This window comes from Pectinophora gossypiella, chromosome 9 (assembly GCF_024362695.1).
Source record: "Pectinophora gossypiella chromosome 9, ilPecGoss1.1, whole genome shotgun sequence".
Lineage (NCBI taxonomy): Eukaryota > Metazoa > Arthropoda > Insecta > Lepidoptera > Gelechiidae > Pectinophora > Pectinophora gossypiella.
In genome coordinates, this window is record NC_065412.1 from 16,442,151 (window position 1) to 16,455,758 (window position 13,608).

The window sequence follows — 13,608 nt, forward strand, 5'->3', positions numbered from 1 at the left end:
GTAGTGTCCTAACCAAACTAGGGATCACAAAGTGATTTTCGTGATCCCACCGGGACCTCCGGATCGTGAGCCGAACGCTCAAACCACTGGATCACAGAGGCCGTTATTTATTAATTAAATATGAGTAGATAATTCTAAAAGATAAATGTAATGGAAAACATTTACTTATATCAATTTTGTTGCCAAAATAATAGATAATTTAATTTTATCCATGCAGAATTCTGTTTTAGTAAACAAAACGTATTATCGAAGCAGTTGAGATATAAAGTGCAAAGGTTCTCTGATACTACAGTTTCTTACACAACTGCGATATTGAAACTAAAGCATAATTGGTATTGCATTGCTCTGGAGCGAGAACGTTTTGTGAGCTAAGTCTTAAACAAATTAAAAAAAATATATAAAAAATATAGGTACAATAGAACAGCTAAGTGACAGTAATGGCTCCAAACGTGGAGTATTTAGAGGTAGCTCATCAAAGGGCTGTGGAGAAAAAAACTCATGTCAGTTTTCCCCAACTAAAGTACCCGTCCCTAAGGGATGAGGGGTTAAGGGACCCGGTACAATGGCTGACAGGGAAGGCTATGGACGACGGGGCCGAAGGTCTCTGGCGCGTACACAATGGCCTCTACGATTTGACCGACTTCATAAAAAGGCACCCCGGTGGAGCGGAGTGGCTGGAACTCTCCAAGGTAATCAATTGTGCTAATTGTATTGGTTTGAATATGGTTCGTTTTTTAAAGTAAATCCTAAAACAAGTGATTTTTATTCGAAGGACGTAATATACGATCTCGACGACCCAATTGCTCTAGCCATAAAGGTGGCCAATAAGCTCCCGACGACAAACACATCAAAACCCCGATACCGACCCCGCCGGCGTGGTTGACGATTTCCCTCATTCAGCGCTTATCGCTATCGACCGAACAGGGTCAATTAATTCTTTCAAATATGATCCCTTCAGACGACGCCCTGAGCGGAGGTTCGCGCCCAACTGGGCACTCTTAGGCCTGTTGTCTTAAACATTGTATCGGGTGAGAGCCTTCAGCGCTCCCCATTTATCCGGTCAAGTAGTTAATGCCATTTGCGACAAACTTACAATAAGTCACGTCAAAATATAAAAAAAGAAACAAAGTGTAAGTGAATTTTATTAGCGTTTGAAAAACAGGCAGATAATGCTACAAAACCCGCACTTTGTTAACACTTTCCTTGCCGAATTTCCTTGGAAACACTCTTTTTCTCTCGCTCAAAAATGATCTTTGTTGAATCGGTTAAAACCGTTTTATACAGTAAGTTTTAACATATAAATCGGTGATTCATCTCTTCAATGCGTTCATCATAAAATGGCAATTAGTTCCCGTCAGCAAGCATTCAGGTATAACCCAACATTTACCTTTAGGCATGTTGTCTTATTTTTTTTTTACCGTGTGAGAGCTTACTGTGCTCCCTGCCCAGTTGAGCCGATATAATAACGCAAGAAAAAGGTTCTGAGATAAACAACGAATTCTTTCCCTTCAATGATTTTAATCCCCTATAATTCCTTCAAAGTATATTTCTACGAAATAATTTTATTTGTTTCTGAATTCTGTTCAGCTAACCTAATGTATTAACTATGAATTTAGACACAAATTGTTAACTTTATCATCAGCTTTTCCAGTAAATATTCACTTAGCAAAATACTTCTGAAAGGAAAGCCGCTATAGTTGTTTAAAGTTATGATTATGAACAATTATTCTGAACAATTCATTTAGATATTTATATAACTTTTATTTATAACTTGCTTTTGCTCGCGGCTTTGCTCGCGTTAAATTCGGGGTAAAACGGTTCCCCTTTCCTAATGTACCAATTTTTAGCTTCCTACCTTGAAAACTGCGAAAAGTTCGATATAAAATTCCACCCCCTCTTTGAAGGGATTCCGGACAGATTACAAAAAAAAAAAGATGCACGATTTATTTTTTAGTCACAAAAATCCGTATACCAATTTTTACCATTCTACCTTGAAAATTGCGGAATGCTCCATCCACCCCCTATTTTAGGGAATTGGAGGGTTAGGAAGAAACACACGGCGCGCCGGTTCAGAATAGATGGTACTAAACCTTTTTAAAGACATAAACAAATTAAAAAACCTTCGCTTATTGCTTTCTATCTTCTAACTTTTCCACAGGGTTTAGACATCACAGAGGCGTTTGAGTGTCATCATCTAAGTCCATCAGTGGATAAGATGCTAGCCAAATTTTACGTAAGAGAAGCCAAGACGCCTAGGAACTCACCGTTCACATTCAAAGACGATGGATTTTACCGGACACTGAAAAGAGAAGTAGTAGAAGAATTAAAAAAGGTTCCAAAAAGTGTTCCGAAGTACGCTGATATGGTGATAGACGGACTATTTGGTACTCTGCTGGTGACGTCAGCGTTGTCTTGCTGGGCGAAGAATTACTGGGTGGTGACGGCGTCGTACCTGATAGCATCCTTGTGTCTAGCATGGGTTACAGTGGCTGCTCATAATTACATACACAGGAAAAGCAACTGGAGAATGTATCTATTCAATTTGAGCATGTGGTCTTATAGGTAAGAACTCCCGAAAAACCGTATATTGATATTTGTGTTTTATCATCATTAAACTTCTTGTTTACATTGACAAAATTCTGATGAGATTTCGAGGAATTTTTATATTAACTATTAAATTAATATTAGTCTAGCTTTATGTGTATTTCTTGTTTTTGGTACTTTTAATTAAATTCTGTTAGTTTATTTCAAACACACCTGTTTTCATCACAGAGATTTCCGAGTATCCCACGTGTTGTCTCACCATCTTTATCCAAACACCCTCAACGACCTGGAGGTCAGTGCGTTCGAACCTCTCGTCTTCTGGAACCCGAGGAGAGATGTCCCTCTACTGTCCAAGTTTGCATTCTTGATAGAACTGGTGACATTCCCCTTGGGCTTTCTGAAGAATTTCCTGGTCAGGTAAGAAAACACTTTAGTCACTTTGCCACTATAAGCTGATAATATGTTTTTCAGCAAGTGGTGAACCTTAACATTTTTGTCAATAATTAGATTACATATTATAGTTACACATTGACATATCTTCTTCTATCATGTGGATTGTGAGGTGAATTACCAACCCCATCAACCCTGGTGTCAGGGTTATTACTGAGCCGCCATAAACCCCTGACATGACTCATGTAACAACTACGTACTTACATCAGTAAGTAATAATCGGGACCAACGGCTCAACGTGCCTTCTGAAGCACGGATCTTTTTACTTTTTGGAGTTCGGCTCATGATGATCAGCCTGTAATATCCTGACCAAACTAGGGATCACAAAGTGATGTTTATGATATGTCCCTTCCGGGATTCGAACCCGGGACCTCCGGATCGTGAGCACAACGCTCAACCACTGGACTACGGAGGCCGGAGGATAGAATAAGATTGACATATCATCAATTATAATAAATAATATAATAAAACTAATGAAAAAAGTAAAGACGGGGTCATGTTACTTGTTCGGAGAATCAGGTGATTTAGTCTACAATGTTCTAGCTACACAAAAGAACGTCTATTTGTCATTTTTTCAAATTGCGTTTTATATTATTTTTTGTCTTTTTAACCCATTCCTTTAAGGCAGTCACCAAATGTTTCAGGTTCTACCTGAATTTTGCTCGCGAGGGTTTCTTCACTGAACATTACCGCTGGCATGACGGACTCGGGTTGCTCCTGCCCGTGTGGATGTGGCTGGTGAGCGGGACCACCTTCTCCGAAGCCTTCGTCACGTGGCTCTGGATTAATTGTACCGGCAGCTTCATATTCTACATGATCGGCTCCAACGCTGCTCATCATCATCCGAAGATCTTCAAGGATGGAGATCAAGTCAAGTAACGTATTGTTTTATTGTTAGATATTAGTAATCTCACTGCACGAGTTGATACTGAATTGCATCGATAGACGTTATTGGTGCGAAACATGAAAATGTAATCTGGAGAAGGCTCACTATCTACTACATTGGTCTAATTGGAAGCTCGGTGAGGTGTGGGTACTCAGTTCATCTTGCGATGGACATACCTCTGCCTATCCCAAATGCATGCTTATGTAATATGGACGATCGGAACTGTGTCAGCCTACTTGCTGTAAAAACGCCCTCTTTTCTTCAGTACAATTCAATAATTTTTGGAGGTTACAATTAATGCAACAACACAATTAAAAAGAATAAGCATTTAGTGTTAAAAAATAAATTTATTTTCTCTGCAATGACAACTAAATTATAAAATTATATCTAACTACTGTCCAGATTGTACAATAAAATGGAAATCACAATATAAAAAGGAGAAATAATTATAAGAAACTAAATATTGCAATAAAATACCCGTGCCATTTTAACGAGCAGTAACAATTTTACAATATTTTTATAATAAAATATATACTTTTTACAAGATTCCCTGAAAATAAATGAATGGAGTAAGCGAGAACAAGTTTCTTTCATGAAAATGGAATATTTTATTACTCTAGACGTACAACTTTCAGAACTGTGCAGACAATACCATTTGTAGTAGTACAAGAGTGTATAGTTCTTTTCAAATGTAAATCCAAGTTTTAATTTCGTTTACTGACAAGAATAGTTTACTTACTTATTTCTTTATTTTCATATCAATTAAATAGTTCTGTCTGACTGTAAAATCATGGAGCAACACGGACCTCCGGCTCTTTGTGTAAAACAGACTTAAGGGAATATACATATTTCATTTTTTATAACTTAATGTCGATTTGCCGCACACTACGTTACGGGAATTAACTACTTGGCCGGAACATGCATCGCAACATTTTATTCTTTTGTTTTTTTTCATTTTTTGCTTATACTATTCTTTTAAAGGGAAGACCTGTAACAAAAATCTTGATCACAATATTGTGAGTGACTTGCCAAATCAAAATAAATAAATTTAAGTTTTATCCAGAACTAACATAGAACTACGATATATTACATTTTAAACTCACTTGTATGTTTCTTTTTAGGGATCCGAACCCAGACTGGGGCATGCACGAACTTGAAGCCGTAATGGACAGGACTGACATTAACGGGAATCTTTTCAAAGTGATGACCTTCTTCGGGGACCACGCGCTGCACCACCTCTTCCCGACCCTGGACCACGCCGTCCTCCCATACCTCTACCCTGCGTTTTTGAAAAACGTCGAGAAGTACAGAGCTAACTTCCGAATGACATCCTCTTTCGAACTCTTCGTCGGACAAATCAAGCAGACTCTCAAAACTGAGCCGAATGTTTTAGAAGACAATTAATTCGTAATTTAAATTAAAGAGTTGAGTTTAAATTACGTTGTGTTGATGTTGTTTTAGTGTTGATGAGAGATGAGGAAGTGGAGGTGTTTTAGGTCGTCTACCCCTACGGGAAATAGGCGTGATATTGTGTAGGCGTAATATACATGAAAAATGGATGGTTTTCATGAGAGGAAATGACTGAAAACAAGCGCTGGATGGACCGTAGCATAGCATGGCTCCATCACAATACAAGCTGAGCCATTTATTTTTGCCCGTATTCGTAATATTCATAATTACCTAGTTCTTATAGCAAATGTAAATTGTAACTGGCAATAAATTCATTTTATTCTTTACGACTATGTGTATTTATGAAAATAAAAACGTAACCTTTGTAATATAAATATGTTTAAAAAGTTTTAATTGAGTTTTTTATTCTTGTTTGATCACTTATTAATATTTAATATTTGATGGTACGGTCAGTGATGTAGGTACTTACCTAAATATCATTTTATAAAACATGTTTATCGTCTAAAAAAAACATCCAATTTTTATATTTAATTGAAAACAAAGTAATGCTTATCTGTTTGTTTATTTAAAAATGTTTCATTTGATTTTACCATTCCCATATTATATACCAACCCGCAGTGGAGCAGCGTGGTGGAGTATGCTCCATACCCCCTCCGGTTGATTGAGGGGAGGCCTGTGCCCAGCAGTGGGACGTATATAGGCAGTTTATGTTTTTATGTTTATATTATATTATGTTTATGTCCCAAATAAATACGTTCAGGGAGTATGCTCATGAGTTCCATGAACTCAGTCCGTCTTTCTATCTGAGAACCACCAGACGGCCTCTGTGGTCCAGTGGTAGAGCGTTGGGCTCACGATCCGGAGGCCTCAGGTTCCAATCTGTACGTATCACAAAAATCACTTTGTGATCCATAGTTTGGTCAGGACATTACAGGCTGATCACCTGATTGTCCGAAAGTAAGATGATTCGGGCTTCAGAAGGCACGTCACGCCTTATCGTGTAAGCAAGTTATTTGCACGAAGCGACTTTCCTCTTATCGTTTGCAAAATAAAACAAAAATAATCTTTTACCTAAGGCCAATTAAATTGATAAGTATAAGGGGTTATTATCTACCCGCCGCCTGCTTCTAATATAAGACCTTAGATACCGGCCAACACGCGGTTTTACAGAAAATGTAACCTGGAAACTGACAGAGGGCAGCAGTAACTGTCAGTACTATTCAGAGGCGGAGGACAGGAGTCCTAGTACGGCTTTGAAATAAGACTACTCTAGGCGCCATCTCACTCATGTCAGACAGAGTACTGCGGGGCGGAAGGCAAGAGGGAGACCACTGCCCTATTACTATTATTTTTTCCCTAAAAAAGTAATAATGGAGAATGCTACACCGACAAAAGCGTGGCTCTTAAATAAATGATGATGATGACTCTGCGATTAAAATATTTATTAAAGAAAATTCTGAATGAAGTATTGTCCATTTTAAAGTACTGACGCACCGCAACTTGGTACTCATATCCTTTGTTAAATATAAATTCAAGCTGGAGAAATAACTATGGTCTACTTTTGTACCGTCTACGTTTGAATATGGTTTCGCTATAGTTTGTTTTGCTATTCACAAAGTGTTCAAAAGCTTTAACATGCTGAATATGTACTTCTGCGCCTACATTATTCTGATTTATACGGTTTTTGAAAGAGTTACGTTTTGTATTTATTTTATTTTTCGTTTCAGCGGTATAGTATTATTTTGTTAGCTGAAGTTTCTTGCCACCCAGACAGTATCATTTTATATATTAATTTCAAAATAGTATTTTTAAAGCATTTTATTTAGTTATCGAATTAGCTGTAGAAAACTAAATCAATTCTGGTGCCTTAGCCAAGTTGGCTCTCATCAAAATAGGACACCTAAACGCTAGAAAATGATGTGTATTTTTTGGTATGGAGTACTTAAGGGGTTATTACTGTTCCACTGAGTGGGTGGTGTGATGACACCAAAGCTGCAAAGGCATAATATTCCATTTTTTAATGCACTTCACTACTTGAGTGCAATAATAAATACTTTTGGACCGTCTAGGTTCAGATTTTTTAAATAATTAATTACATTATAAAGTAAATTTTCTGTCTCATTATTTAAGAGTTTTTGTCGGTGAATAATCGCCATTCCTCTCTTCTCTCCGCCAACTCCTTCAAATTTTGATACGACACGACCTGCACCTTCTTTTCTTTGTTTCATAATTGTTCTCCTGGGTCTACCAGTAAATGTCCATTTCAAATGATACTATTAGTGCTAGTAACATAGCTCGGTAACTTAGGAGTATTTTTTACAGGAACATTACTAGATACGGACTGCGTAACTAAGTGAAGGCAGGTTTAGATTAGAATAGTTACTAGCGCCAGTCGTTGTTTATTCATCACATATTCCCGTCTTAATATTTGTTGGAACAGTCATTTTTGGGTTTGATGACTAAAGATAAATTATGTTGAGTTTGATAACAGAATAATAACTCCTCGCATTTTAAAATATTACTCCATCATGATTCACATACATTGATTACCTCCTTGCCTTCTACGCCATTCTTAATGATAACTAGCTTGGGATCCTTAATTATAATAATAATAAAAAGGATAGCTACAGTAGCAGAGCGAACAGGATACGTATACTAGTGTAGACGGTAGCGCGAGCGAGATAGATACATAACAACACACCATAGTGTTGCAAACATAATAACATTAAATAAAATTGTATTGAGATTGCTTGCAGTGGCTGCAAGTTGTCTTTGATTACTTGTGGCTCTGCCCACCCCATTAGGGATTACGGGCGTGAGTTTATGTATGTATGTATGTATGTATTGCATGAGACTTGTTACCCACAGCAACGACGAATGAAGGGGCTGTCTATCCTAACTAATATGGCACATCTTGTTAAACGTAAATGAAAATATTTCTATGCAAGCAAAAACATATAAAAAATGAATATATTCGCGTTGACTAAAATAAACTATCGACAGTAAACTGACTCAATGTAAACGAACCTTCGACTCCATGACGCGACGCCGGCTACTAGACATTCTATTGAGTTACAACTGTCGGTGAGAGGTTACACGCCTGAGTAACTCAAGCTACACTATATTGTACGAAATACTAAATTACACAGAATTTATGTAACAGGACAAGAAGACAGAGAGTACAATAGGCAACCACTATTAAGGTGTATCTGTATGCTAAAGAAGATACATCATCTCTCTAGCATTATCCCGTGTTTCACAGAGTACGCTTACCTAACCTGAAGATTTGACGTGTTCGGTTTTTTACAGAAGCGACTGCCTGTCTGACCTTCCAACCCGCGAAGGGAAAACCAGCCCGATACAGGTTAGGTCACATGCCTCCGAAAATGAATTTCTCGGAAATGTGTGTCTCTCCTCCTCACGATGTTTTCCATAACCGCTGAGCACGGGATAATCATTTCTGATCCAAACATGGATTCGAAATAAATTCGACAATCCTAAATTCGACCTCAAACGAGAGGAAGGCGTTCTACCAACTGAGTTACAATGGCACCCATACTAAAGTAGATACATAATTGAATATAAAGAAGGAGCTACTACGAATGTAAGTACCTATTAAAGTGTTACTGTGAAAGTGTCTCACATACACAGGTTTAATCTTTAAAGAGCATTTAAGTATAAAATTGGTATTGTATTTTAAGATACAATGACGTAGAAATGGATGACTATTATTTACCTAAGGTGTTTCATCCGTAAATAAATGACGTCAGGATTGAATGTAAAAATACTAAAATATCATAATCATTAATTTAAGATTCACGCTCTTGTCGATGTAGCATTTTCCATGCTACTTTTTTAGGGAAAAATGTACAGTGGTTTTCCCTCTTGCCTTCCGCCCTGCAGTACTCTGTCTGACGCTAGTGGGATGGTGTTCAAAGACTAAAATATACAAATACTTTAAGAAATGACGCCCGTGATGTCTGATGCAAAAAACAGAGATAGCAACATGCAGACGTTTTTGATACGAAATCCTAAGATCAAAACATTTATTCGGCTTTTGACAGATTCCACTTTTGTAATCATAATGTAGACAGAATCTACAAACGTAGAATCTGTTAAATGAAGAATCTATCAAATGTGGATTCTGTCAATCGTAGTATCTGTCAAACGAAGAATCTATCAAAAGTAGACTCTGATATCAAAATTAGAATCTGTCAAAAGTTGTTGTTTTACCTTTGATGGGTTTGCTCTTGGCCCCAGACTTACCCGAAGGCATTGACGAGGCCTAAGATGGAGCTCGCCTAGAACTCTGGCCTTGAAAGCACCCGGGTTATATTATGCATTCTGAAATACAGAAGATGGCAAAGAATTCCACTCCCTAGCAGTGCAATTAAACAGATCAAATGTTTCAAAGCAAAACAATATTAGTTAGCCTAGCTGAAGTAACCCGTACTTCCGTAGGTCCTCCGGCCATTACCGTCTGCAAGCGTCTTCATCACCCAGATGGCAATTAACACTGAGAAATCACCCTCAAATTAAATAAATCCTCCTAGTTAAGCGACTGAGTGAAATTCCTCGTGATGCTAAGCTGACGTTGATATTTTAAGGAATATTTGACTTGGTAGCAGTTTATCCCGACTAATTATGGAATGGCAAGAGATTGAGATAAAGTTATTTATATTATTAGTATTGTAATAAGCATAATCTACACAGACCCGCAGTGAAGCTGTGTAGTGGAATCGCCTAATATAATGGTGATTTGTATACAGGCTGTTAGTGACATCGTAACGAAAACTTTGAGGGATGATTCAGACCATAATTCCGAGTTGATATCAAGTGGAATTTTCCATCGCAAAAGTATGAAAAGGAAAATAATTGAAAAACACAAAAAAGACATGAATTTTGTGACGGAAAATTCCACTTGATATTAACTCAGATTCATGGTCTAAATCGCCCCCCTCAGTATTCGTTACGGTGTCACTAACACCCTGTATAGGTACACAAAATAAGCAATTTATATTTGTAAGCAGAATAACATTTTAAATATCATTTCAAGTTATTTTTAGACCGATCTATATCAGACTAATGTAAACGACAAACAAAAAGAAATTGACGTACCTAAGTAAGACTTGTGAGGACGCAGCGATCCCATTGTTGAGATAAATGAATTCATTTGAAAAGGGTTGGAACGGGTCAGAGCGAGTAGGTATAGTCCGAAGATGGGGATATTTTTCACAACTGGTAACCCCCTGAGACTTTGTCTATTCAAACTTTAGTCTATGCTTCAGCCCTGTTAAATTATCTTGAAGAAAATTCGATAAACTGAACCTGTTGCAAAACTCTTCGTCATGTCTAGCTTAGAACTTTAATACCAAATCAAATCAATTTATTTGCGAGAACACATAGAATACAAAAAGGTGGTAAAATAATTTAAATAACAATATTGTGATGTGTTTGGCGCAGGCCAAACATTAAATAAAAATGCCTGCATGCAGATGCAGGCATACAAATAATACATAAAAAAAAAATAAAAAAATAAAGAAATGGTACATTGAAAAGAAAATAATTGAAAATATACTTATTATTAAAAAAATACTTTAATTATATTTATGTTCAAAATATTCCTTCAAATTATAGTAACATTTTGTCCATAAGCCATTTCGTTAGGTTATTCTTGAACTTGTTTCCAGTCAGTATTTTCAATTCATTTGGCAGATTATTATATAATTCAATGTTTTCCTTTGCAATATACATGATTTTTAATTATTTTTTTTAATATTAAAATTTGCAATTCTATACTTTTGCGATGGAAATATCCACTTGATATTAACTCAGAATAATGAGCTAAATTATCCCTCTCGGTGTTCGTTACGATGTCACTTACACCCTGTACAAGTACGTACAGGTAACATACAAGTAGGTATGTTAGTGACACCGTAACGAATACTGAGGAGACCATTCAGACCATGATTCTGAGTTGATATCAAATGTTTTTTTATTATTTTCATACTTTTTTTCCATACTTTTGCGACGGAAAATTCCACCATCACTTGATAACTCAGAATCAAAATCTGAATCATTCCTTAAAGTTTTAAAATAGAATAGAATAGAAAAAGTTTATTATAAAAGGACGCCACACACAAAAAAAGACAACAGCATCATATCTATATAAAAATTACAAAAAAGCAAGACGGAAGTTTGTCGAAATGATCATAAGGTGGTGGTGGACGTCCTGTGATAAAAGGGCCTCACTCAGCACAAGTCAAGTTTTCATTACGATGTCACTTACAACCTGTATTAGTAACATATTATTATTTTGAAGTATTTTACCAAATTTTATGACAGCAACATAACATAGTATGATGCCTGAGAGGTCTGTAAGCAGAGGTGTTTATACAATTGAGTGCCATGTAACAGGGGGCGAGCCTATTTGCCAAAGCGGGCCATAAATCCTGGAAACAGTTTTTTTTTGACGTGACTTATTGTAGATTTGCCGCAGATGGCATTAACTACTTGGCCGGACAAATGGGGAGCGCTGAAGGCTCTCACCCGGTACAACGTTTAAGACAACAGGCCTGAGGGTGCCCAGTTGGGCGCGAACCTCGGCTCAGGGCGTCGTCTGAGAGGAAAAATATTTGAAAAAATTAATCGACCCTAGTGGGTCGATAGCGATAAGCGCTGAATGAGGGAAATCGTCGACCACGCCGGCGGGGTCGGTATCGGGGACCTGAAGTGTTTGGTGTCGCGAGCTGATTGGTTGCCTCTATGGCTAGAGTAATCGGGTCGTCGGGATCGTATATTACGTCCTTCGGACGCCGATACTTTTCAGTACCGTCCCTAAGCGGAATGTACTCGGAAGCCGCAACTACCAGGGGATTTGGGTGGTGCGGAGCAGAATCGAAAAAACGTTTGGAAGCTAATTTGAGCCATTGGGTAATGGTTGGCAGAACCTGGAAACAGCGTGATGTCAATGGGCTACTTGAGAACCTAGTCAAATGAGATACTTTTTACGAAACGTCAAAACGAAAGTTTTCTTTGGAGTGTGTATGGAAATACTGTACTGTGACGTCATCAATAAAAGCGGTCAAACGTCGTACTTATTGTTATTTAAATAAAATTTAAAAATTATTCGACTTTTACTAAATAAGATTGAATCTTGATCATCTTAGACTGGCTTCTTTTTCTACGTTAGCATTTTAAAATTTATCTTTTATGTGGAGGAAGCAAGAGAAGTGTGTCAGGATCGAAGCAAATGGAATTCTATAGTCTCTGCTTACCCCGGTGGGAAATAGGCGTGCGTTTATGTATGTATGTATCTTTGATCCAGCCAAATACCCAATTGTCTATCTTATCCATAATAAGTACATATAAGTAGCTTAACAGCAAAACAGTTTGTAACCTCCACGGAATTAACCAAATTGTAAAATAAAAAACTAAACAGTATATTTTAAACACCCCTGCCCACCCCTTCGGGGATAGAGGCGTGATGCTATGTCTGTGTATTTTCTAGTACGCTGATAGATGTAATTTTTCTCCTAATACCACCATTCTATTGCCCCTCCTACCAGTATTCATTATCTCAAGGCCATCTCATACTTTATTGTATTACTAGCTTTTGCCCGCGACTTCGTCCGCGTGGCGTGTTATAAAAGAGAGATCTTTGTGTGTGTGGGAGTGCATATCAAATTTCAAGCATCTAACTTATGCAGTTTAGATTTTTTCATACAATTTTTTTCCCGCTAACTCCCAGTTTTCAAAATACAGCCATAAAAACTTTATATAACTAAGGTATGCATGCATGCTAGATTGAAAACATCTATCTTACGCGGTTTCGATTTTTTCATACAAATGTTTTTTCCCGCTAACTGCCGTTTCCGTGGGAATTTTGCAATATCCTGTTGCAACTAAGCTTTAAGTTAACTAAGGTACCTGCATGCCAAATTTCAAGCGTCTAACTTAAGCGGTTTAGATTTTTCATACAAAAGGATTTTCCCGCTAATTCCCGTTCCCGTGGGAATTCCGGGAATTCCTTTCTTAGTGCACCTCTACGTTACCTAAGCTACGTCCCTTCCAAATTTCAAATGCCTACGTTTAGCCGTTTAGGCTGTGCGTTGATATGTCAGTCAGTCAGTTTCTCCTTTTATATATTTAAATAAGATGGACAACGAATAACCACGTAATTCGCTATATACTACGTCTTTTCAACAATTTTACATTGTTTACTCCTATAAACGGATTAAAATAAATTATTAGTATATAGTTTGGAATTCACAATGCGGCCTTTGTTACATTTGTAGGATTTAACTTTTGTACGTAAA

General features: G+C 37.3%; 1 protein-coding gene across 1 annotated transcript; it reads left to right on the top strand.

Annotated features, from left to right (window-relative positions):
* The first annotated feature begins 326 nt into the window (after positions 1 to 326).
* On the top strand, positions 327 to 5,683 carry LOC126369656 (cytochrome b5-related protein-like). The gene is made up of 5 exons (XM_050014206.1): positions 327 to 689; positions 2,159 to 2,562; positions 2,773 to 2,961; positions 3,639 to 3,869; positions 5,002 to 5,683. The coding sequence occupies exons 1-5, from the start codon at positions 438 to 440 to the stop codon at positions 5,282 to 5,284; spliced, it is 1,359 nt and encodes a 452-aa protein (XP_049870163.1). The 5' UTR covers positions 327 to 437; the 3' UTR covers positions 5,285 to 5,683.
* The last annotated feature ends 7,925 nt before the right edge of the window (positions 5,684 to 13,608 follow it).

Bases quoted from the DNA above. Each gene is read 5' to 3' on its own strand.
- LOC126369656 (XM_050014206.1), top strand. From the start codon at position 438: ATGGCTCCAAACGTGGAGTATTTAGAGGTAGCTCATCAAAGGGCTGTG. The intron at 2,563-2,772 runs GTAAGAACTCCC...TTTTCATCACAG, and splicing joins TTGAGCATGTGGTCTTATAG to AGATTTCCGAGTATCCCACG. The intron at 3,870-5,001 runs GTAACGTATTGT...GTTTCTTTTTAG, and splicing joins AAGGATGGAGATCAAGTCAA to GGATCCGAACCCAGACTGGG.